General features: G+C 57.6%; 2 protein-coding genes across 2 annotated transcripts; both read right to left on the reverse strand.

Moving 5' to 3' along the window:
* Positions 1–492: 492 nt before the first annotated feature.
* Positions 493–5,422, reverse strand: LOC132476937 (uroplakin-3b-like protein 1). Its single transcript, XM_060079199.1, is given in 7 exon segments — positions 493–556; positions 1,418–1,538; positions 1,830–1,906; positions 2,478–2,697; positions 2,867–3,028; positions 4,521–4,645; positions 5,346–5,422. Coding segments are annotated over 7 exon segments (846 nt in total).
* A 13,214-nt stretch (positions 5,423–18,636) lies between these two features.
* UPK3B (uroplakin 3B) lies at positions 18,637–22,366 on the reverse strand. The gene is made up of 6 exons (XM_060078377.1): positions 22,285–22,366; positions 21,985–22,134; positions 21,477–21,714; positions 20,169–20,248; positions 19,250–19,379; positions 18,637–18,796 (listed from the first exon to the last, which is right to left on the reverse strand). The coding sequence occupies exons 1-6, from the start codon at positions 22,364–22,366 to the stop codon at positions 18,637–18,639; spliced, it is 840 nt and encodes a 279-aa protein (XP_059934360.1).
* Positions 22,367–24,976: the final 2,610 nt, after the last annotated feature.

Below are 24,976 nucleotides of genomic sequence, written 5' to 3' on the forward strand. Positions count from 1 at the left end.
CCAGACACGTAGGGCGGGTGAACATGATCACCTCCTTGGTTTAGCCTCATCGGGCCCAGTGGGACCACTGGAATCATCCTCACTTTACAGACAGGGCCATTGAGGCCAGAAGAGAGGCTTGCCCTGCCCCAATGGCTCAGCTGGCCTAGGACCCTGGGCTTCACCCCCGGTTACTGTATCCTCCCAAGAGGAGCTGGGGACAGGGATGCAGGGAGACTGCCCAGGTGTACAATGACACAGCCATTCAGGGGGCTGTCCCCAATAATGGGGGCATTTATTTCTGACAGGGACAGGCCCAAGCTTTGGACTAAGGACAGCCTCCCCCCCTTCCTTATTTGGAAACACTCTCTCCCAGGGCTCTGAAGCAGCAGGGCGAGCCCCCAGCCCATGCTCTGCAGCCTGGACCGGGGGCAAGGCAGAGGGGCAGATGGGGGCTCCCTGGAGCCTCTCAGGAGCCCCCCTCGGCTGAAGGGCTGATATGTGGTGGGTGTTCTATCTTCTCATGCACGCCAGCTCCCCTGGGCCAGAGATGGACGTGCTCCCACAGGTGTCGTAGCTGGGTGGGGGGGGGGAGAGATGGAGAGAATGAAGAATATAGGGCCTCATGGACATCCGATGGCTACTGCCTAGAGGTTGGGGCGCTAGTCCTCTAAACCTCACAAATCCATCTCTGTCTCCCTGCCCTTTGTCATCACCCCACCGCAACGCTCCCCTCCCCCACTCCCCACACCCAGGATGCCCCTAAAACACCATCTGCCTGTTTCCCCTGATCACATCTGGCCACTGGCTCTCTCTGGCCTTCAGCATACAGCCCATTTCCTCAGCTGGGAATCAAGGCCCAGGCCTTCCTGGCAACTCTTCTGCCCCCAGACCCTCCCCGCCTGCTTCCCTCCCCCTCCTCTCCAAATCCTCGTCGGAGACCAGATGTCCCTTTCCTCCAGGAAGCCTGGTGGACACCCCCTCCCCACCAGGCCCCAGATGAAGCCTTGAGCGCTCAAGTCAAAGCTCAGCACTTAGATTAAAAGCAATTCACCGCCACCTGGATGTCTTCCACCTGGAGCATCTGCTCTGCGCTCCCACTCGCAATTCCAGCTCTTGCCACCAGGGGGCAGATGGTGAGCACTCAGAAAATGTGGCCCCACCCACAACCCCAACCCCTCATCAGGTGTCAGGCAGAGGGACAAGAGAGGGAGGGGTTAATGCACACCCCACCCCCACCTAGAGGTTCTAGAACCTTGGGGATCCCTTGATCAATAATTGTTAGCCCTGTTCCGCCTTAAGGGAAAACCCTTCCAGCAGAACAAGCTGGGCTGGGGGCCTGGGCTGGGGGCCTGGGCCGGGGCGTGGGGAAGGGATAGAGGTGGCCCAGGAGAGGGACTCCACCCTTCCCAGGGCAGTCCCGACCCTGTCCACTTACCAGGTGTAGATGAGCAGGGTGAGGCGGGCGGTGAGGAGGATGGCCAGCAGGACAGACAGGATGGCAACGATGACCACGGTGCCCGCGCACTGGGGCCCTGGGGCAGCCTGGAGTGCCTCAGCTGAGGGTGTGAGGGGGCCCACAGGCAGGTGGGGTGAGAAGGGAGGAAAGAGATCTGACCTGAGAAGGGGGACCTGGAACAGGCTCCAGACCAACCACCCCTCACAGCAGCCCAAGGTGGGCGGGGCATGCAGGCGGCCTGGGGAGGGGCACCTGCAGACAGCAGGATGGTAATGGTGGCTCTGACTGACTGGGGGCTGGCCCATTCCTCCCCACCCCACCCAGTCCTCAGGAGCCCCCAGGTCCCTGGGCCCCCAGCCCTAGAGTTTGACCTGCACACCTGGCCCCATACCTTGCTGCAGGCGGGTCTCACTGGACCACTCTGTCTCAGCCATGGGTCCCCTGTCTCTCACCACCAGAAATTTCACTCTGAACAGGAGACCCAGCATTGCGGATGAGGGGGTCCCCAGGACCTGAAACCATCCAACCCTGGTGCCTGTCAGTCTGTCCCCCTGACTCCCAGGGCCTGGGGGGAACAGCCTAGAGCTAAAAGCACAGTCTTAGAGTCCACCGGAAGGGGCTCCATCACAGCTGTGACTGGGATGTCTCAGCTGTGTGGCCTTGGGTGCATCCCTTGCCTTCTCTGGGACCCTTAGGGTCCTCTCTTGGGAAATGTGTGTGGAGCAGACTAGATGCCTCAGCACAGAACATCAGTGAATCAAGGCCTGAATGAGGAGAGGTGGGGCCAGGGCCCACCACTCTGCCTGGATGGGGAGACTCCACCCACATGGTCCACATGGCCCATGGGGGCGGGGGCTCAAGTTGGGGGCCCTCTGCTCAAGAAGACGGAAGAATTCACCACGGACTCCCGGGCCCCAGCCCCCTCCTCCTAATGGCAGAACTGGAGCCAGGAACCCAGGCACTCAGCTGGGAGCCACCCAGGCTCAGGTCTGGACACAGGCAGGAGCCCTCCCACCCCAGCGCGGGGCTGGCCGCTCACCGGTAGGGGCCCGGGCCCGGGAGGGGGTGGTGGCAGCCCCTTGTCATCGGGGAGCAGCGGGTATCGTTGGCGACACGGAGGACCCGGAGCTCGTTGCCGGGCTGGCCGCCTGGGTAGAGTGCTCAGTTGGCCCTCAGCATGACATAGTAGCCCCTCTGGGGCAAGTTGGCAGGGACTGGGGTGTCCTCCACCCTCTGTGAGGCAGTGAAGCTCTGGGTGGCTGAGGGTGGCACCGAGGGTCAGAAGGTGGGGGATGCATGGGCTCTACCCCATCCCGCCAGGCCAGACAGCCTCTGGCCACATCCCCGGCAGCACCTACCCCTGCTCCCTTCAGGCCCGCCTGCCCATTTCACAGAGGGGAAAGTGAGGCCTGCCCCGGCAGCACCCACCATTGCTGTGGGCCAACACCAGCCAGATGGCATCAAAGTCGGCGATGTTAAGGTGACTGAACTGGCCCCGCGGCTGCTCCAGTGTGAAGGTGGACTGGGTAAGTCTCCCTGCCAGGGTGGCGCTTGAGAGCTGGGGCGCATAGCTGATGCGCTCTGGGGCCGGTGCGGGCAGAGAGAAGAGGCTCAACAGCATGACCAAGTCCCCAGTGCCTCGTCTGGGGGGGACAGGCTCATGGCCCTGGAAGCCCCCGTCAGTGGGAGGAGTTAGGGCTTTTCCTGGGAGCTCTGGTCAGGCGTTAACCAGGATTGCTCCTTGGCACTTCCGTGTCCAGCCCCTGGCCCCTGCCTTGGGAGCCTATTAGGGGTGCGCACCGTCGGAGGTCGGGGGAGGCCTTGCCCCCCTGCATCACCGGGGTCTCAGTGATGGGCAGGGCCTGGGGAAGGAGGACAGGTGGAGGCACAGGAGACCCTTCCCCAGCTGCATGCACAGTTCTTCTGGGGGAGGCATCTTAAGTCTTGCTGGGGTGACACTCAGATTTGGGGGAGCCTGAGCCCAAGCCCAAACCCTAGGCTGGGCTCTTGACAGAGCCCAGTGACCTTGAGCTCTGACACTCTGCAGGCCTCAGTTTACCCAGCTCTCAAGTCCCCCCCCAGCTCCATGCACACAGTCCAGGTTGGTTTGCTTGATGAGAGGAATGAATGGCTTGGTGTCGGGGGGTGGGTGGGGGGTGACACGGGAAGACCCTAGGCCCGGTGGTGGGCCTCGAGGAAGTGTCCTGGCTCAGATTCTAGGGTGGCCTCTCCTCCCCACCCAGCGCTCTGCACCGCCCACCCCACCCCAAGGCTCCCTCCCCTTAGAGAACGTGTCCCCCTCTCAGCCACTCACAGCCCCTCACAGCCCTGTCTAGTCTTGCTGCTCTGCCTGGAGGGCTCAGAACCCCTAACTCCTCTCCAGGCCCCCTGAGGTGTCCCTCAGCCCCAGATACTGGAGAGCAGAAGAAAGATGAGGTGGGCTTTATGGAAGTCTCCAGAACCCTCTCCCTCTTTCAGTTCAGTTCAATGCAATTTATTTCCATTTAATTCAGCTCAACCCCAAGGGTTCAGGGCTAGAACCCTCCTCTCTCAGAGCTCCTGGCTCTAATGCTGAGGCCCAGGGAACACGGCATACAGCAGGTACTTAATATTTGCTTAAAAGAGAGGAAAGACATGGAGCAGCAGAGATGGGGGCATGGGGGCTGCATCTCTAGGTCTCTCCAGTTTGAGAGCCTGACAGTGAACAATGCCTGTAGACCCCCTTGGAGAGCTTCTTTTGGGGTAAGTGTTACCCTTGAAGACTTCTTTAAACCTCTCCTTGGGGCCGTGGAGGAGGGGAAGGAGGGGAAGGAGGGAGCCATTTGGTGAGAATGGGGCTCAGGAGGCACAGAGATGAGAAGCCCAGAGAGAGGGAGGACGCATTCCTTGCTCCCAATCTTGGGGCGGGTGGTAGGGGGACAGGTGTCTGTCTTGTGACCTCTTCTGGTGGGCTGTTTCCCCTGACACACCTGGGACCCAGTCCCCAGACTCGGGGCTCAGGAGGCGGCCGGGGGAGGTGGGGTCTCTCTTCCTGAAGCCTGAAGCATAGTGGGCACCCCTGTCCTGCCCGACCCTCTCTCACCCAGACTCATCCCCGGATGGAGGCAGGTCAGCAGCAGCAACAGTGCCATCAGAAGAGAAGACTGTCCCCCGCTGAGCCTCACAGCCAGGCCAAGAGTCCAACTGTCTGTCTGTCCGAGGGTCTGTCTGCAGCATCCAGAGCCCCAGAGGCTCCGTTGTGCGTGCTGGGCTGGGGGAGGCTGCTTCTGGCACCTCCTGCTGCCCCTCCCATGTGCCCCCTTTCTCCCAGACAACTGGTTGGATAGGCTTAGGGGCTGAATCTGCTGGCCCCAAGGATTTGGCATTGCAAGGGAGGGGCCTGAAAAGGAAAACTGCACACACACACACACACCCCCACCAGCTCCAGGAGGGCCTGGCTAGGGAGGGGCCACGGAAAGAGGAGCTAGCCCTGGGGTCCAGGCAGCCCCAGGGACAGCCCTGCCGTGCCTTGTGGAATCTCCTCATCCAAACGGTCCCCCAACCTGGCGACCACGGCCCCCCACGGCCCCCCTCTGCAGAAGGCAGTTATCCTCATTTCTCAGACGAGGCATAGAGTGGAGAAAGGGGCTTGTCCAAGATCACCCAGCCAGCCGGGCCAGACCCAGAACTGGAGCATCACCCCCAAGGCAAGCCTAGGGGCACTCCCTCCCTGCTGTCCCCCTACCGCCTGGCCCCGGAAGGGGGTTCCCCAACCTCACCCTCCCTCCTCTCCTTACCCAGGTGACCTGCCCTCTCTCCTTCCTCCATCTCTGGCCACTGCCAGAGCAGGGCAATCCCTCCTCGAGACAGAAGGTGCCCGGATGGGGCCCAGGGCCGGCAGGCAGAGCATGTACCGACCACCTCTCACCTGGACTGGAGCAGCAGACCTTCAGGGTGGTCCCCTGCCCCAAGCACCAGCCCCCACCCCTGCCGGCTCAGCTCCATACCTGACTGGAGCCACCCTCCTAAAACTCAAACTCCTTTGGGGAGCACTTAAAAATTTTTTTAACAATTAATTATAAATATTCTTTAGTTATTAAAACACATTTAATTTATATCTCTATATAATCAAATATATAATCTATTTGATTACCAGCCCACCTGCATTATCTTCCTTTCTCAATATACTTAAACTGTGCAAATTGTTTATTGCAGTGAACTTCGCAAAAGGAAAATATTCCTACCCACACTATGTAATTACCTAGTAGGTTTTTTGTGACCAACTCTTTACTCGGACGAGCTAGTTCCAGACTTTTCAAGATTGAACATTACTGTATTTCACCAGTGATTGACTCAGCCCCAAAGGAACTGGGGGCCAAAAGCAGAGCGAAAAACTCGGGAAGGCAGACAAGGTCGGGGGAGTTCGGGTGTGCGCCTGGAGAGCCTCAACCAAAAGGCCACTGAGGAACTTCCCTGGTGGTCCAGTGGTTAAGAATCCGCCTTGCAATGCAGGGGAACTAAGATCCCACGTGCACCGCATCGAAGAGCCCGCACATTGCAACAAAAAAGATCCCGTGTGCCCAATGCAACCACAAAATAAATAAATAAATAAATATTTAAAAACAAACAAACAAAAAAACACAATAAAACCAAAGGCCGCTGGGACCCCGCTTCTAAGGCTTCTCACCTCTCAGGTGGCGCAGGCCAGGCTCTTCCTGGAGGGCCCTCGCTGCCTTGCAGTAAGTACCCAGCAAACTCTTGTCCTTCAGTCCTACCTACCCCAGGGTCTGGCACCACTAGAAACTGTCCCCTGGTTGGCTTTGGTGCCTCCCCTAATGTCCTCCCAGCACCTGGCATGTGCCTCCATCTTATAATCATTGCAATAAAATGTATTGTTATATCAAGTGCATCCCTGTGCACACCTGGCCCTCCTCCCGCTGGAAGCTCCTCAAGGCAGGAACCGCCCCTCCTTCCTCACGGGGTGGCAGGGAGGAGGGGGTGAGCTCGCAGGGGCTGGCACAGGGCTGTCCACAAAGCAGCCACTTCAGTGTGCTGGCGGTTACCTGGATGGGCTTGAGATGCAGGTCATCCTGTGATCAACGTTTAGTCACGGGACACGGAGGTCACACAGGTAGAACTTTAAGCAGATGTGTGGGCCTCTGAGAGAGCGGGACCACAGATGTGGAAGAGAGCAGGTCCAGCTGGGGCCCAGCCGGCAAATCCCGGTCAGACCCAGCCCTGGAAAGGCTTCTTTATCTCGCCAGCCTGTTATTACAGAAATGGTCACACCTGGCCTTCCCTGGTGGCGCAGTGGTTAAGAATCCGCCTGCCAATGCAGGGGACATGGTTCGAGCCCTGGTCCGGGAAGATCCCACATGCCGTGGAGCAACTATGTCTGTGTGCCACAACTACTGAGCCTGCACTCCAGAGCCCACGAGCCACAACTACTGAGCCTGCGTGCCACAACTACTGAAGCCTATGTGCCTAGAGCCCGTGTTCTGCAACAAGAGAAGCCACCGCAATGAGAAGCCGGTGCACTGAAAGGAAGAGTAGCCCCTGCTTGCCTCAACTAGAGAAAGCCCACGCGCAGCAATGAAGACCCAACGCGGCCCAAAATAAATAAATTAAAAAAAAGAAATGGTCACACCTAGGAAAGTTGAAAATATATAGTACAAAGAATGCCCATACATATAGCCTCCACCCAGATTCAACAATTGTAAACATTTTGCTATATTTGCTCTCAAGCCTCTCCCTCCCATATATATATATATATTTACTATATATATACACACACACAATGTTACTCTCTCTATACAATATATACTTATATGTATATATAATATATACATATATGTATATATAATACATATACTTATATGTAAATATAGTATACTTACAAAACATATGTATATATAATATATACTTACAATACACATATATTTTGTAATATAATGTATATTGATAAGTATATAGACTTACTTTTTTCCCCTCTTTTTGTCTTTTGAAAGGCAGTTGAAAACAGACATCATAACATGGGAAGAGCTTCATCCTTCTGAAAGTACATTCTTGCCCATCGACTCATCTCAGATCCCCAGAAGCGGGCAAGGCAGGCACGATTATTAATCTCATTACACAGATGAGAAAACCAGGCCCCCACAGGGAGAGGAACTTTCTCAGCCCCATGGTCGGTCAGTGGCAGGGCTGGAAATCAACCCTCGGTCTTCTAATACCCAGGCAGGACTCTCTCTCTTTCCCCTTTTCATCTGTGTTTAATTGGGAGGCCTTGCAGGAGCAAAGGATTACGTTTCCTTCTCAGTTTTTGTGGCACCCTTCATTACTGCTCTGCACAAGGTCCTGCTTTTATTTTTTAATTTTTTCTCTTCGCGTCCATCTCTATCCCACTCCTGCCCCCCACCCCTGCCCAGGCATCCAGTCTCCTTAGTTTGGTATGCACCCTTGTATCAGTTACCTATGGTTATTCTGATGTATATTATAGTCTTTGTCTGTGGTACGCAGCCCACAGCTCCTAAAGGAGCATCCTTTGTTCCCTGAAATAGCTCCAGAGTGATAAAGGTGAAATGCGTGTTTTTTGTTTTTTATAACAAGCCCCCTTCGACCACACCTGAGTTTATGTTGATGTGGTGATTTTGGAAGTCCCCTAGATAACCACAGGAAGGGGGCGGCTGGTTGCCAGGGGAACCAGCCAGTGATTAGAGGGCTACAACTTACAGCTGCATCCCCGCTACCTCTGGGAAGGCAAGAGGGGCTGGAGGTTAGATTAATCATCAAGGGCCAATGGGTTAATCAATCATGCCTACTTAACGAAGCCTCCAAAAAAAACCCCAATACTGAAAAAACCCTAAAATACTGAAAAATCAGTCTTTTCCCTACTGATTTGAAATGCTTTTTTTTTTTTAATGCTATTTTCAATCACACACCACAGATGCAGGCAACCCTCAGTGTCCCCTCTCAGCTTGATCTGGGACAAGTTCCCATGGGTACCAGGGGTGTCCATACCCACAGCCCACTTGGGGCCCCAGCTGGCTCCGTTTGTCCCCCCAGGCCCAGGTATGAGGGCTCCTTCCCAAACCCACAGGGCCTGAGGAGTCCCTCCTGGTCCTGCATTCAACCAGGGCTGCTGCATGTGGCCTCGTGTGAAGAGAGTGGGACCAGGATGCCCAGAGGGGCCAGGAAGGGCTGGGGGTGGTGGTGACTATTCCCCAAGCCCTGGGGAATAGTCTATTCCCAAGGACCTACCAGGCTGTGTACCTTTGGGGTGACTCATGGGACAGGGTGGGATTCTGAACAACACCCCCCCACACACACACAGGGCAGCCAGGTAATGCTCCCAAAGGCCCACCTAGCCCTGTGTTACCACACAAGGCCCCAGCTCCATGGCAACCATCACACCTTGCCCCGAGGAGGTGCACAGGGAAAAGCTCTGGGCTCCCCCTCCCCAGCAGAGTGAGACACCAGATCTGCAGCCTGGGATTTCAGGCAGAGAGGGAGAGTGCAGGTGACCTAGTCCCTTCCCCTGCCACCAGCTTGACCTCGGGGCCACTCACCAGACCCTAACAGACACCCATCTGTGCTAATTTCAAGGGGAAAAGACCCTACATTCCACTGACTCCAACCTGCCCCGAATCTTTCTACTGCACAGTGGTCCAGCCCATTCCCGGTCTGCTTGTACACCCCTCATGACAGGCAGCTCACCACCTCTCCTGTTTAGTTAAAGCATCGTAAACCCAGAATCATAAACCAGAGAGCTCTTTTGGTAGAGTGCCTCCTTGGAGTGAAATCTCACAATTTAGGGCCAAGAGGCAGCCACCGTGGCTCTTCCTTGATCCATGCAAACCTGGGACCAATTCCTTCCTGCTCTGGATGCTGGGTGGCCGAAGGTCAGAACTCTGAGTCCTTTTTAGTTGTTGCATTCAGCGCAACTGACACACTGTTTATTGAGGGTCTGCTATGTGCCAGGACCACTGTGGGCACGGGCTGCTGGCAGAAGCTCCAGAGGAGAAACGAGGGCTGGGAAAAGGGTGGACACTTATCTATGCACTCCTCCAACAGGCCATGATAGATCCCCTGCTCTGTGCCAGGCTCTGGGGGACCTCAGGGAACAGAAAACAATCTGACATCCTGGTTGGGAGGGACAGAGAGTAAATAAACACATTCAAGTATAATGGAGTGTCTGGTAGTGATACAGGCTTCAAGGAAGCAAAAGCTGGGAGGTGAGAATTATGGAAGGTGGGGGCTATTTTAGGCAGGGAGAGCACAGAACCCTGACAAGGTGACATATGAACAGAGCCTGAATGAACCAGGAGAGGGAGAACCATGGGAGAGCCTGAGAAAGTGCTCTACTGGCAGAGGCGGCAGCAGGTGCACAAGCCCCAGGACAGTTGTCTCTCGCTCTGTAACAATGTCCCCAAAGCTCTGAGGATGAAAGCAATAACCACTTCAGCGTCTCTCAAAATCCTGTAGGTGGAGACGGGGCTCTGCTGGGTGGTTCTTCTGCTCCATACGGTATCAATGGAGTCGCTCATACGGCTACACCCAGCTGGGAGCTTGGCTTCACTCACGTGTCTGGGGTGGCTGGAGCAGCTGAGAGCTGGCTGGGCCTCCCCCTCCTCTCCTCCTCTGCCCCCACCCTTTTCCTCTCCATGAGGCCACTCATCATTCAGTGGTCCACCCTAAGTTTCTTTACATGGCAGCAAGAATCCCAAGAAGGCAAAAAACGGAAGCGGGCAGGCCTCTCAAGGGCAAGGCCTGAACATCAGACAGCATTACTGCAGTCACAGCCTATGACCAGAGCAAGCCTCAGGACAGCCCAGGTTCAAGGGGAGGGGAGGGGATGCCACCTGATGGGAGGTACAGCATCCATACAGGGAAAGGTGCAAATACCAGTGCCCATCCTTGGAACAATCCACGTAGGCCCTGAGGAGGGAGCACCTTGATGGCGGTAGGTTTGCTGGGGTCAATGTGGTTGGGGGATTAACTAGGGAGAGAGGGAAGGGGTAGGAGGTGAGGTCCTCAAGCTCCGGGGACAGCACAGATGCTGTGGGGCCGTGCAGGTCGCTGTCCAGACTCTGGCTTTGACCTTCAGAGAGATGTGAGTCTCGGCAGGGTTAGCGCAGAGGAAGGGTGTGGCTAGGAGGCCTCGGGCTGCTGTGGGGAGAACAGACTGAGGTGGGGGAGGCGGGGAGGGGGTGTACTTGTCTCCTGGTCTCCTGGGGCTGCTGTAATAAGGGACCACAGACTGGGTAACTTAGAACAACATTATTCTCTCATGGTTCTGGAGGCCAGAAGTCTGAAATCAAGGTGTCACAGGGCCACGCTCCCTCTGAAGTCTCTGGGGGAAGAACCCTCCCTTTCATCTTCTAGTTTCTCATGGCCGTGGCCTTCCTTGATGCCCCCTGGCATGACTCCAGTCTCTGCCTCCATCCTCACACACTGTTCTCCTCTCTGTGTGTCTGTCTCTCTGGCCAGATCTCCTTCTTCTTAGAGGGACCCTGGTTGTATTGGGTTTAGGGCTCACCCTAACCCAGGATGATCTCACCTTAACTGCAAAGACTCTATTTCCAAAAAGGTACATTCATGGGTTCCGGATAGACATGAATTTGGGGGGACACTATTCAACCCAATAGATGGGGGCAAGGGCTGTGGAGCGCCCAGTGAGGAAGCTGCTGCAGTCGTGCAGGGGAGACACAAGCGTGGTGGCAGGAGGACCCTCTCTAAATTCATTCCCCCTGCCCCCAACCCCGGCTGCACAGAAGCCTCCCTCAAGAAGAAGCCACCATGCTTTAGTTTTTCTGAAGCTTGGAAGCCCTCTGCCCTGGAGCCCAAGTGGCTGAGGCCAGCCAGGGCTGCACGCTGCCTGCAGTGTACTACTGGGGGACAGAGGGTGGAAACCAAGCCCTACCAGGCACCCCCAGTGTGCCCACACCTGACCTAGGGAGCAGTGAGGGGGCGTTCATGGAGACATTGTCCCCCAAGGCCCAGCTCAGGTAACCTCCCTGCTCTGCCCAGGGCTCACCTCTCCCTGCCACTCACTCCACTCCGACCACTGAAGGCCTTCCCAAAACCCAGTCTGCTCCCCCTCCCTTGGACCAGCTCCTCGGGTGGTGTTCAGGGCCCTCCACGCTTACCCCAGGCCTCGCCTCCTCCCTCTCAACCCCCCAGCTCCACACCCACCTCATTCCAGCCAGCTGAGCCCTACTGTGATGCCTTGACCCAGTTTTCCAGGCCTCCTCCTCCCCTCCCTGATTGCCTACCTTTCTCCCTTCCATCCTCAATGAAGTCGCCAGCTCAGATGCCACCTCCTCCAGGAAGTCCCCGTGGTGCCTCCACACCTCCCCAGGCTGGGCCGGATGCTGCCCTTGGGTCCCACCACTGCCTTTTTCCCCATCACAGGTCCTGTTCCCTGCCCTGTACTTTCTGTGCCTGGTTTTGTCTGTGCCCCCAACTCTGCCCTGCAGAGGACCCTATGCAGAAGAGGCACCCAGAGATGTCTGATGACCTGAGCCCACACTCAGCACCCCCACCCCTCCTGCCCATCCCCCTACCCCAAGCCCCATCCCACCCCTGCCCTGGGGGCTCTCCCATTGCCCTGGCCCCATGGAGTCAGGGCTCAGACAAAGACAGGGCTCCAGGCACAGGGATTGGAGGGCAAAGCTGAGCCCGGAGCTTCCATGAAACACTCAAGGAGACTTTGGGCCACTTCTACCAGGGAGCGGGGGTGGAGGGCTGAAGACAGGGAGGGAGAGGCCAGGATGATTAATGGGACATTCCTCTCTGTCCCTCAGGGGAGGAAGAATGGTTGTCAAGGGCAACACATTCTTCCCGTGGATTACTCCAGCCTGTGTCACCCACAGGGAGTGGGGTTTCAGGGAGGTGGGGACTGCAGTGTCTGAGCCCAAACTGCTTAGAGAGCATCACTCATCTTACAGGGGAGGGGAAACTGAGGCCAGCGGAGGTGGGCAGGGCTGCCTGCGAGGCTCCTCCAGCAGATGAGGCATAAAGGGTGGGGGTAGCCCTGGGCTCCTGTCTCACTCCCGGGCTCTGTCCCTAGGAGTCAGGGGTGTCCAGGCTGGGACCAGTGGTGGAGGCCGAAAAGAGAGGAGGGCCAGGACGCGGCTGCAGTGGCCGCTGGCTTCTCCACAGGGAGGGGAGGAGGAGGCCCGGAAAGCTGGGTCAAGGGGGCCAGCGTGATGGCCCTTCCTGCCTCCAAGCCTCTGCACACGCTGTTCCTGCTGCCCGTCAGCTCTCATCACTGACCCCTGCCCTGTGCACTCCGCCTCCGTCACCGCTCACGTCCACAACACCGTGACGGTGGGTGGGTGGATTAGCCCGCTCCAGCTAAAGTGCCCCAGACCAGGCTGCTTAAACAACACTCGCTCACAGTTCTGAAGGCTGGAAGGCCAAGATCACGTCAGCAGTGATGGTTTCTTCTGGGGCCTCTCTCCTTGGCTGGCACACGGCCTGCCTCTTCACATGGTCTGTCCCCTGCAGCATCCCTGGTGTCTCTGTGTCCCACTCTCTTCTTATAAGGACACCAGTCAGACTGGATTACATCCCACCCTCAAGAACTTACTTAATGACCTCTTCACTTCGTTCCCTCTTGAAAGACCCTCTCTCCAAATACAGTCACCTTCTGAGGCACTGGGGGTTAGGGCTTTGACACAGGAATTGTGAGGAACACGGTTCTGTCTATAACAGTGTGTGCCTCCCCCTCCCCCCACCCCCCGGCCCCTCCGTGAGTGGGACACTCTCTAAGGACAGGGACTGGATCGGAGCCCTCTGTGTGGCCTGGAGGGTCTCTGGGCTGGGTCCCTGGGTCTGTTGTCCTGCCCAGCAGCTGCCCCCTCCCTCTTCCACTCCGACGCCTCTCTTCCCCCTCTCCTCCCCACCTCCGTGGGGACAGGGTGGGGCGGCCAGGCTACAGAGTGAGCAGTGAGGTGTGGCTGTGTCCCTCTGCTCCTGTTTTCATGCTGGCCCCTCCCAAGAAGGTGGTGCCCACCCTGCCCTCTACCACTGGGCTGGCGGCTTCCTGGGCTGGGCTGGCCAGGAGCTGGACGTGCCCTCTACGCCCTCTAGCTTCCTCCTGCGGACAGTAGGGAGAGGCCAAGCTCTGCAGAGGGTTCTTGAGTCGCCATCCTGAAGAGGCAGCAATGAACAGCCCCTAAGGCTGTGACACTGGCCCTGGGGCCCTTCCTAGAAGGCAGCTCATCACAAATCCCAGCAAGGCTCTGAAAAGCTCCCAGCATGAAATGCAACTGTGCTCCTCATGTCCCCCCAGTGCCTGGGGACTGGCCACCTTCCTGGGCATGAGAGATGATTGCCATTCTGACTGCCCAGCTCCTGCAACACCCGTATTATGTCGGGGACATGGCTTTCTTGCTGCCATGTCCCCCGGCCAGCGCTAGCCATATGATGTCTTTGTAAGAATCACAAAAAGGTGTCTCTTCTCTGCACGGACTCGGCCCCCTCACCCCACCCAGGAACCCCACCTGTGGCGGAGCCTGAGTCTGCACCTCCCACTGTAGCAGCCAGAGGGTGGGACGTGCCAGGCTCCTGGGCAGCCAGGGTACCCATCGGTCATGCACCCGCACCAGACAAAGAAGCAGGTGCCCTGGCCAGCCGACTGAGGTCAGTGTGAAGACGCCTTTTATAAAGCATTCAGGCAAAATATATTTATTAAGCAGCTACTGGGAGCCGGGCACTGTGCTAGCTGTAGGAGTACCCTGGTGAGCAAAGCAGACGTGATCCCTGCCCTCCTGGAGTTTACAGTTTAGTGGAGGAGACGCAAAAGCTCACCGTTTTAAATGTCTAATTAAAAAATGGAAAGAAAATGTGCCGAGAAAGAAAAGACGGCTCTAGGAGAGCTGAGAGAGTCAGTAAGGGCTTCCTTGAAGAAGCAACAGTGAAGCTGAGGAATGATCTAGAGGAAGGGGAGTGAAGTGGAGGAATGGTCTACATTGAGGGAAAAGCAAGTGCAAAGGCCCTGTGGCACGGGGGCTAACGGAGGGTGTGTGTGGCATGAATTCAGGCAGCAAGGGATGGATCATGGGGCCTCAGGACTGAGGTGATGAATCTGGATTCTGTTCTTGCAGCAGGAAATCCCTCTGAGACTTGTGAGCAAGGGTGTGACACCATTAGGTGTATAATCTGGTCCCTCTGGATGCTGGGAGGAGAATGGGGGTGGGGATCAGGAACGCTGGTACCGGGAGACCAGCAAAGGGGCAGCTGCTGACACCCTGGCAAGAGACCAGGGTGGCTGGCCTGGGGACTGCAGGGATGATGGAGTGAAACGGGTGGTTCAGAGATACAGAGGAATAAAGTGAACCCAGAGGGTGAGAGGGAGGGAGGGCTGCTGCCCGGTTGCCTGGTTTCCACCTGCTGTCATTCTGATTCCTTCGATTTCTGGCCTGATGAATCATTTGCGAGTCATCGCCCCCACAACCATTGCTGTTTTTTCCTTTTTAACAATGAACTTGTTTTTAACCACTGAGCCATTATATTACGGGCCAATGGATTTGGAGGTACTTCCCCAAATACAGCCCTGGAGGAAATTCAAAACATCATTTAATGAAAAATTCTCCACCATGTAGTTCTCACTATGCACCCCGCTCAAGGCTGTCACGAGCTGACCCTCGCCGGGCTGGTGTCTGACTCATGACCCTCTCTGTGGCAGAGGCCCTGCCTGGCACGGCTCCCTGGGGTCCAGCGTGATGGTGCCTGTGTTGGCGATGACCGGTCCCGCCAGCCACCCCTTCTCTGTGTGGACTCTGTGGCGCCCGGGCACACCTGTCAGCACAGCCGTGGGGCAGCACACCCACAGCTGGGCAGGCTCACAGGGTGGCCTCCCGCTGACCAGGGTTGGCTTCCATCTTTGTAAAATATTAACAATTTGTGGACTTCCCTGGTGGCGCAGTGGTTAAGAATCCACCTGCCAACGCAGGGACACGGGTTCGAGCCCTAGTCTGGGATGATCCCACATGCCGCAGACAATAAACAAATAAAATTAATTAATTAACAAACAAACAATTTGTTAGTGTATTTGTGGATTCACTGACCTAAAATGACGTTCCCAGAACCCCCTTTTCTGGGGATCAGCTCTAAAGATGGGGTGATAGAATCACTTTTAGAACATAAAGGGCCCCATTTTGCATTCATACCCGTCCCCACATCAGAAACCCAAGCACAGGGACTTCCTTGGTGGCACAGTGGTTAAGAATTCGCCTGCCAACACCAGGGACACGGGTTCGAGCCCTGGTCCAGGAAGATCCCATATGCCACGGAGGGACTAAGCCCACGCGCCACAATTACTGAGCCCGAGTGCCACAACTACTGAAGCCCGCGCACCTAAAGCCCGTGCTCTGCAGCAAGAGAAGACACCGCAATGAGAAGCCCGCGCACCGCAACGCAGAGTAGCCCCCGCCTGTCGCAACTAGAGAAAGCCTAGGCACAGCAACGAAGACCCAACACAGCCAAAAATAATTAATTAATTAATTAATTAATTAATTAAAAACAAAAAAACCCCAAGCACAGCCTCTTCTTTTGGCTTATCTCCCAAGTCTAAGAAGTGCCTGATTCCTCCAGCCACCTCCTAAATATTTCTAGAATCCAACTCTTCCCTTCCAACCTGCTTCATCTGCCCCAGCTGGGTCAGGGCTGATTCCATCTGCCTGGAGGTCACCCTCCCTCTTACTGGCCTCCTGGCCCCCTGCTACCACAGTCCCAGGCACCATCCGTGCCACCACAGGGCAAGACCATTTACACCTGATCTCCCTGAGTCGCGCCCTCTCTTCCTCTCTCCTTCTTTCCTCTGACTTGACTGACTTGCATTTGCCTCCTGAGACTCATCTCAGCCCTAGGAAGACCCCTTGACCATCAGGTGGGGTCAGTTGCCTCCCCTGGGCTCCCTGCCCAGTCTTCATTCACCATGTTGCAATGTCTGTTCAGAACCTGTCTCCACGGTTAAGCCCCAGTGGCCCCGATGGGGTGACAGCAGCTCCTCAGAGGGTTCGAAGATGCTGTTCAGAAGTGAGGGGCAGCCCCAGGCATGCACAGGATGTCGCAGCTCCTGGGACCCGCACAGATTCTGGCACTAAGAACAAGCCACAAAAGGAGCCTGGGACAGAAAGAGCCTGGGGCAATTCCTGCTCCTGGCTGATCCTCCAGCTTTGGGCAGGTTTGTTCATTTTTTACTCAGCAAACACCAGTGGACCCCTCTTCCTCCCCACCATATCCCTCCTGGGCAGGCCCCAAGCTGGGCATCCTGGGCCTCAAGGGCCTCCCTGTCTGGTGTTGGAGCCAGGCCTGGGAAGGACAGTGTGAGACTGGCTCGTCTGTGGGTAGCTGGTGCGGGGGAGGGCACTTTTAACCATCCTCCAATTCCAAGAATCTAAGGGGGTCCTGGGTTCTACAGCAGCAGAATTTCAAAAGTGGCTGCCAGAAGGGGCTGGTTCCCATGGCCAGGTGTCACCGAGGACACCAGGGCCTGAGCTCCTGACTGCAGCTGAATCTGCTTCTGTCTGCACCTAGAGCGGGTCTTGTGGCTGGTGGGGATGCAGGCAGGGTGGGAGAGAGACCACAAGGGACCAGGGGGGCATGGGTTTTCAAAGTAGACCCCCCTAAAGTGTTTGCCTGGGAGGGAGCACTGCTAAATCCACCTGCGTTAGTAGGAGGCTTCCTGGCCCTGCCCCCCACTGTGGGTGGGTTGCCCTGGGCCCGTCAGGAGATGGGGCACCCTCAGTGTATAGTTAAGGCTGGCAATCAAGGGCATAGGCTCAGGGCAGCCCCGGGTCTGGCGTCGGGGCCAGGCTGGACAGAGCAAGGCCAGGCTGGGCCCTGCGTGTAAATTCTCCTCTTCCAGAACCAGCACAGGCACTGCTAGGATGGAGAAGCCAGACTGCCATTTATTCATTTCCAAAAAGCAGGGGCCCCCCGCTGGCCACCGCTGGGCACCCTCCTCAGGGGGCCTGCCTGCTGGGAGCCGCGGTCAGACTAGAGGGGCTGGGATTGGGTCCAGGGACACGAGGTGCGGTGACGGTGGACAGTGCGCGGCGGGGAGGGTACTGAGCCTCAGTTTTTTCGTCCAGAAAACGGTGGCGGCTGTGCGGATTGGACGACACATCGTAGATCCTCAAGCGAGAGCGTGACTGCTCATCCCTCTGGCTTGGCCGAGGTGGGACCTGGAGCCCTGACCTCCAGAGACTCCCCTGATTGGCGGTAGCTCTACGACATCGGGTCACGCGGCGGGACTCGCCACAGTTCATAGGAGTGCGCACGCGCGGGACCCTGCGGCTGCGGTGAACTGGCGCCCCCTTGTGACCACAGTGGGAACGACCGGCCTTGCGGGCGGGCGGGGGGACGGACGCTGCTGAGTTAAGTGTATCCTCCTGGGTGATGGGGGCTCGCGGACCTCAGAGAGTCCATTGGGGTGATCGTCTGAGGAGTGTGAGCCCAAGGGTATGTGACAATGTGAGGGAGTGATAGCCTCCCAATAGTAACAGGTCACATCAGGACACGTGGTCATCTGAGGCTCAGAGCAGTGAGTGAGCTCCCAAGAACAGCACCGGGCTCTGCCTGAAGGCCCGTGTCTGACACTGTGCAGGGCATGCAGCAGGAGCTCAATAAATGTTTGTGGCGTGAGAGTGAGTGGATAAGTGTGTGAGCCATCTGCGTGTGCAAGGGGGTTAGGAGTGGTGGCCGGAAAGTCATAACGTGTGTCTACACTGTCAGACCTTACAGCTGGTGAGTGCCACCCTCAGAAAGGGCCCCCGTCCAGGGACAATGGAAGAACCTCTAAAGGCTCCACTGCAGCCCCAGCCGCTGGTGGATGGGACAGAGGGACAGAGGGAGGCCTCATATACCCCAGGATGGGCCCAGCCCAGCCCCCTGCACAGGGCAGACAAGGCCCCCTGCAGGCCTCCTCCTGGGGCCTGGAAGCCTCCTGTCAGGGCGGTCTCTCCACGTCACCTTCCAGCCTTGCTCGAGGCAGGCGGAACAGAGGCAGATGGCGGCGGAGGCTGGATGCCCAGCCTGACCACAGCCCTCCCCTGAGTGCAACTTCACTGCCTGGAGCGGGGGAACTGGGAAAGCCCAAGGCAGGGCTGCTAGTGGTGGGATGGATTTCAGGCAGGGTGGGGAGGTGCGATGGGGGAGGGGCACGTGGGTGCAGGTCCCCCACGGCCCCAGCCCCAGCTGTATGGGCCAGGCTAGGGGCTGAGGCTGGGGAGGGGTTCCAGGCCAGGCTCGCAGCCCACGGGCAGCGTGGCAGCCTCGCTGGGTGGGATGTGGTGGGTCATGTAGCGCGTCCCTATGAAGGAGCCGGTTCGCAGCTGCTCTGGGGCCTCCTCCGGCCACCACAGGCTGGAGCTGGATGGGGAGAGGAAGAGGCGCAGCGGTCTCCCTGCTGGGTGGAGTGGGCTGCCGAGCTCCCCACTCCCAGAGCCCTCCCCCTGCAGCCTCTGATCTCCCTTTCCTCCCTTGTAGAACCAGCTGGAGGTGTGCCTCCTCCAGGTGGCCACCCTGACTACCTGGGTGTCCGTTCGCTGAAATGATAGAAGGCTCATTGGAGAGAAAACAAGGTCAGGGAGGAGAAGGGCCCAGGCAGGACGAGGTGACCCCTTCTCTGAACCTGCTGGACCACCTCCCCGACCTCCCAGGTGAGAGATATTCGGGAGTGGGGTGGAATTCCCTGCACATCCCTGGAAGGGGCACCGCCCACCTCAGAACCACAGGGCTCATGGAGGGCTTCCAGGTGCTGGGACCAGTGAGAGGGAAGGGGTTCAGGGTGAGAGAGGGGCCCTCGGGGGTGTCACCACTCACAAGCGCACGCTGGAGGCTGCCAGGAAGGCCAGGAGCAGGAGACCAGCCAGAGAAGAGAGGCTGGAGGTGATGACAATCATGTCACCACTTGGCCGGCCTGGCCACGTGTCAATGGAGCCTGGGGACTTCCCTGCACATACAGTGGCTCTCAGAGGCTGCCCCTGGACCCCAGGGCGCTCACCTCCCCCACCATGCTCACACCCAAGGCTGGCTGCCTTACATCCCCAGCCAGCCTCCTGAGCCCATCCATCTGTCCCTCTCAGCTGGGCATCTGTGCTCTGCCAGCCTGGACCACCAGCCATCGCTCCAGCCTCTGCCTTGGCCTCACCTTCTGGGCTGTTCCCAGCAATGTGCCTGCCCACTGCCCCGCCTGTGGCAGGAAGCGTGGCAGCAGAGCTCAGGACTGCCCTGCTCCTGGAGCCTGGCATTCAAGACCCTCACATGACAAGACCCACCAACACCACCAGCCCGGCCTCTCAGCCCATCTCCCGGGCGCCCACACGTGGGACACTCCAGCCTTTCACGTGCAGTTTCCTTATCCCGGGACCCACGTCCCTGACCGACTCCAGCCTCCTTCTTGCCCTGGCCCTTCTCCACCTGGCAGTGCTGGGCACAGGGTTGGCTCCCTGAAGGAGGGGACGACTGCTTCTGTCTATGACGGGGCTGGGGCCCGGGGCACCCGAGGGTTGGCGAACATTTCGGGGTGGACAGAGCCGGTATCTCTGCTGATGGGGTCGACCTGGTGCCCCAGCCTCCAGCACGAGGTTCTGTATGGGGTTGGGGGTGGGGGTGGGGCTGCCTCTGAGCCCCCAGTCCCACAGCAGCAGGGGGAGGGGCCGGCTGAGCACGACCATGGTGGAGAGGGCGGCCAGTCCACACGGGGCAGACTGGAGCCGGAGCGCCCCTCCCCCAGCACTACCTTGGCAGAGATTGATGGGGTCGGACCACCTCGTCTGGGCCTGGGGTGAGCCCTTGGAGTCTATCAGGAGGAACTTCACCCTGGGGAGAGGAGGAAGGGTGAGGCTCCGAGCCTCGACTGCCCTGGGTGAGGCACCCACCTTGGCCAGGCCCCAGGCAGCTGTTGCTGGCTGGCCAGGCTGTGGGCCTTTCTATGTATAGGGGAGGGTGGGGCCCATCAGCACCGGCCAAAGCCTGGCCCTGCTCTAAGGACCCCCGGAGACCTCTCTGGCCACAGTGACCTCTGCCAGCAGCCCCAAACCATCTGAACCGTCGCTCTCCAGACACTCTATCTAGTTTAGGTGGCTCCGATTACTAAGTGTCACATGCAGGGTGGCTCAGGGTGGCTCAGCGGGGCGCATGGGGCTGGGGGGCCCTGGCCTCCTAGAGAACTGCTGGCTGTGAGGAGTCTGTGAGGCCTTGGAAGGCCCCTCTATAAGAGCGGGCACCCCAGGCAAAGGCCAGGGAGGGAGGGCTGTGATCAGGACGCATTCGGAGCCCTGGATCACGGGAGGGGGCAGGCTGAGCTCGGGGGGCACCGGGATCCGTGCGAAGCCCAGGTTGTATCTTTGTCCGCGGGTGGGGGGCGGAGCTCTGGAAGGTTTCCGAGCCGCGAGGAACGGAGGAAGGTTGGCACTGACGGGACAGCTCCGGGGGCCGCTAGGGATGCGGGCGGCAGGTATAACTGGAGGCCGCGCCAGGGAGTGGCCACGGGGAGGGGGAGGGGACCTGGCCGGGCTGGGTGAGAGGGCGAGGGAGGCGTGGGTGGAGCCTACGCCCCGCCCCGCCTTGCCTGCGCCCCCTGCCAGTTCCCCCAGCCGCACTTGGTCTCCCTGAGGACCTCTGGTCTTGTCCCCCTCGTCTGACACCTGCTCTCCCACCCCGGCTCCACCCTCAGCCCCAGCCTTAGTTTCCCGCCAGATCTACCTGTGGGAGGGACGGTGGGCCCTGCAGCATTCCCCTTCCCCCTTATGGGGCCTGCAGACTCCTCCCCAACCCCCACCCCACCCCACCGGCTCTGAGATGCCCACCTCCTCCTCGTGGGCCTCCTGGAAGGGCTACATTCTGTCTGCCCCCCCAGCTGGTCGCACCCCATAGAGGAAGAAACCCAGGTTTGTGAAGGGGAGGGGCTTGCTCCACCTGCAGCCGGGAAGGAGCCGGGCCAGGACAGAGGCCTGGGGAGAGGCTGGGGTGGGGGGGCAGTCCTGGTCCCCAAAACCCCTCCTCTCCCAGCACAGCCCTCTCCCAAGGTCCAGGTTGGGTGACCCACCTGTAAGGTCCAGGGCCGGGGAGGGGGGCGTTGCAGTAGCGTGGCTGCTGCAGGTCAGCAAGGCAGCCGGCGTCATTGCCCACCCTAAGCACCGGGACGCCCCCCCTGCCACCCACTGGGTCCTCACAGGGTAGCTGATCCAGGGTCAGGGGCAGCGTCATGTAGTGGCCATCCGTCAGCAGCCTCGGGGAGGCTGGGATCTCAGCCAGTGTCTGGGGGTTCTGGAGGTCCCTGGAGGCTGCAGGAGTGAGGGACAGACAGATTGGGGCCGGAGGGGAGGAGCAGACGGGACGATGGGACCTAGGGACCTCGGGACCTCGGGACCTCGCCATAGCCCCTGGCTGGGTCCAAGGCCTCCAGCCCTGGCCTGCCATGCCTCACATGAGACTTTGTCACCTCTCAGAGCGCCCTCTGGATAAAGCCCAAACTCCCAATCCACACCCAGTTGTGAGGGGTTCCCAGGGCCCCCTGCAGCTCTCCTCAGCCCCAGACCTGCACCAGGACATACCGTTGCTGAAGGCCACCACCAGCCAGACGGTGCTGGCAGCAGTGGCATGCCCTTCCAGGACACAGCGCGGCTGCTCCAGGGAAAACGTGGTGGCTGTGACCTTGCCTTCCAGGTCCCAGGTTGTTATCCGCGGTGTGTAGGGAATGAGTTCTGTGGCCGTGGAGATAGGGGTGAGGGTCCAGGGCCCACTGCCCCTGGGGCTGCCTCTCCCAATCGGAGGGGGCAGGCTCCCAGGGTCCCGGCAGGTGCCCCAGCCCCTTGGATCTGGCCAGGGGCACCCATCCTGGGACCCCCACTCACCCAGGCTCATGCAGGGCTGGGGCCACACCAGCACCACGAGGTGCAGCAGCCAGGGGCGCAGCTGCCTCCAGGGGAGCCCCATGATGGCCTGCAGAGCACCCACACACCCACAGCCTGGGGCTCCGGCCTCACCCCCTCCCCCAACACCTCGGGCCTGGCCTGGAGGAGCTGGTTAGTCAGGCTGCCCCGCTGGCCGAGGGCTTGAAAGACCTGAAAATATAAGTGCACCCTCACTCCTCCTCCCAGCCCAGCCCACCACAGGGAGGGAGCTGGGCAGGGCTGGCAGGCCAGGGCCAGTTAGGAGGGCAGGAGCAGGGCCGCTGGAGCTGAGCGAGAGAGGTCATTGGACCCCCAAGATGCAGGCCAGGTCACCCCAGAGGCCCATGTCTGAATTTGGGTCCCACCCAGCCTCCCAGCCCTGGGGAGGAGGGCTGATCTCTGGAAACCAGGGCTCAGGGCCACATGCCAGAGATTCCTGCACCCCAGGTGCCAGGAGCCTCCCTCTGGCCTTCCATCCCCACCCAGGGAAGGAAGTGGGCAGCCCCAACCTGTCTGGCTCCAGCCCCATCACCGCCCCTGGCCCTGGCGCCATCTCTGCACCCTGCCCTTCCTCCACAAGGCCACATCCTCGCTCACTCCCCAGTTCCTTCGTCCAAAGGAATCAATGGACTCAGAGAAAGGATTGTAGAGCCCTTGACAGCTGGCAAGTCCCCTACTTCAGCAGTCCCCAACCTTTTGGCACCAGGGACTGGTTTCATGGAAGACAATTTTTCCACAGACAGGTACCGGTCTTTGGCCTGGGGGTTTGGGACACCTGCCCTACTTACATTACTCCCACGGGTTCTCACTATATATGTATTTTTAAATTTTTAATTATTTATTTTTTAATATTTAAATTATTTTTTTTGGTTGTGCCACATGGCCTGTGGGATCTTAGTTCCCTGACCGACCAGGGACTGAACCCAGGCCCTCGGCAGGGAAAGCGTGGAGTCCTAACCACTGGACTGCCAGGGAATTCCCTATATGTGTTTTAAAAATTGAGATATAGTTCACATACCATGTCTTTTAAAATGTACAGTTCAGTGGTTTTTGTTTTCTGGGGGCTGTTTTTTGGGGGGGTTGTTTGTGTTTTGCTTAAACAAGGAGGGATTTATTTTTATTTACAAGAATCCTGGAGGAGGACAGCTGCTGGCATGGGTTTGGTCAAATGGTGATAAGGTCAATGTCTCTGAGATTCTCTTGGCCTTTTCCTCATTGTAGCAAGATGGCTGCTGTGGCTCCAGCCATCATATCCTCAATCAAAGTAGGAAGAAGGGAGGAGCAGGGAGGTGTTATCCAATCTATCTCTTTTATCAGAAAAACATAAGCTTTCCTAGAAGCCCCTGTAGACTTCCTCTTAAATTTCACTGGCCATAAATCACCAGACTCCAGAACCTTTTCACCACCCCAAAAGGAAACACTGTACCCATTAAAACAGTCACTCCCAATTCCCCCTCCCCCTGACAACCACTAAGTTACTTTCTGTCTCTCTGGATTTGCCTCTTCTGGATATTTCATATAAAGTGAATCACACAGTGCATCCTTTTCTGTCTGGCTTCTTTCACTTGGCATAATGTTTTCAAGGCTCATCCATGTTGTATGTTAATAGTTCATTCTTTTTTCTGGCTGAATAGCATTCCATTGCATGGATACATCACATTTTGTTTATTCGTGCATCAGCTGATGGACATTTGGGTTGCTCCCACTTTTTGGCTATTGTGAGTGTTACCGTGGACATGTTTTCAGTTCTTGGATATTTACCTGGTAGTTTTAATTGTGGAGTCATATGGTAACTGCTTTTTCAGGCACTGCCCAGCTGTTTTCCAAAGTGGCTACATTTTACATTCCCACAGGCTGTGGATGAGGGTTCCAATTTCTCCACATCCTCACCAATATTTATTCCCTGCTTTTTTTTTTATAATAACCACCCTAATGGGTATGAAGTGGTATCACTTTGTGGTTTTGATTTGCGTTTCCCTAATGACGTTGAGCATTTTCCATGTGCTTGTCAGCCATCTGTGTATCCTTTTCAGAGAAAAGTCTATTCGAGTCCTTTGCCCATTTTAAAAAAATTGGGGATCTCTCTTTTTATTGTTGAGTTGTAAGAGTTCTTGATATTTTTTGGATACGAGACCCCTATCAGGCATAAGATTTGCGAACATTTTCTCCGATTCTGACTCTCACTGTGCGGTAATGGTGGGAGCCGAGCATGGGGGCGGCACGCGGGTGGCCACCCAACTCCTGTGCCCTGTCAGCAGTGGAGCGAGTCTCACTGTGGGACCAAACAGGATTGGGATCCAGCTTCTCCATGGAGGCCTCCCTGCCCTCCCCAGCCATCTTCTCCACGAGGCAGTGGGCACAGTGCCCAGGGGCCACGATACTGCTAAGGGTCCACAAAAATGCTTTAATTTCTTTTAAAATCAGAAAGAAAAAAAAAAAGGAACTTCTAGGTGAAAGAAAATGCTCTAACATATATTCATCTTTGTACCAGCGAGTCCTAACATAGAATTTCAGTCGTTTTCTTAAGACGAGAAGGGCTTGTGAAAGCAAACCCCCTCCCGCAAACCCCCTCCCCCATGTTACGTTACTCGGTGTGTGTCTCTTCAGCCCCAGGCCACACTCACCCCCGCCAGGCAGACAGCAAGTCTGCGAG

Source organism: Mesoplodon densirostris, chromosome 16 (assembly GCF_025265405.1).
Source record: "Mesoplodon densirostris isolate mMesDen1 chromosome 16, mMesDen1 primary haplotype, whole genome shotgun sequence".
NCBI lineage: Eukaryota > Metazoa > Chordata > Mammalia > Artiodactyla > Ziphiidae > Mesoplodon > Mesoplodon densirostris.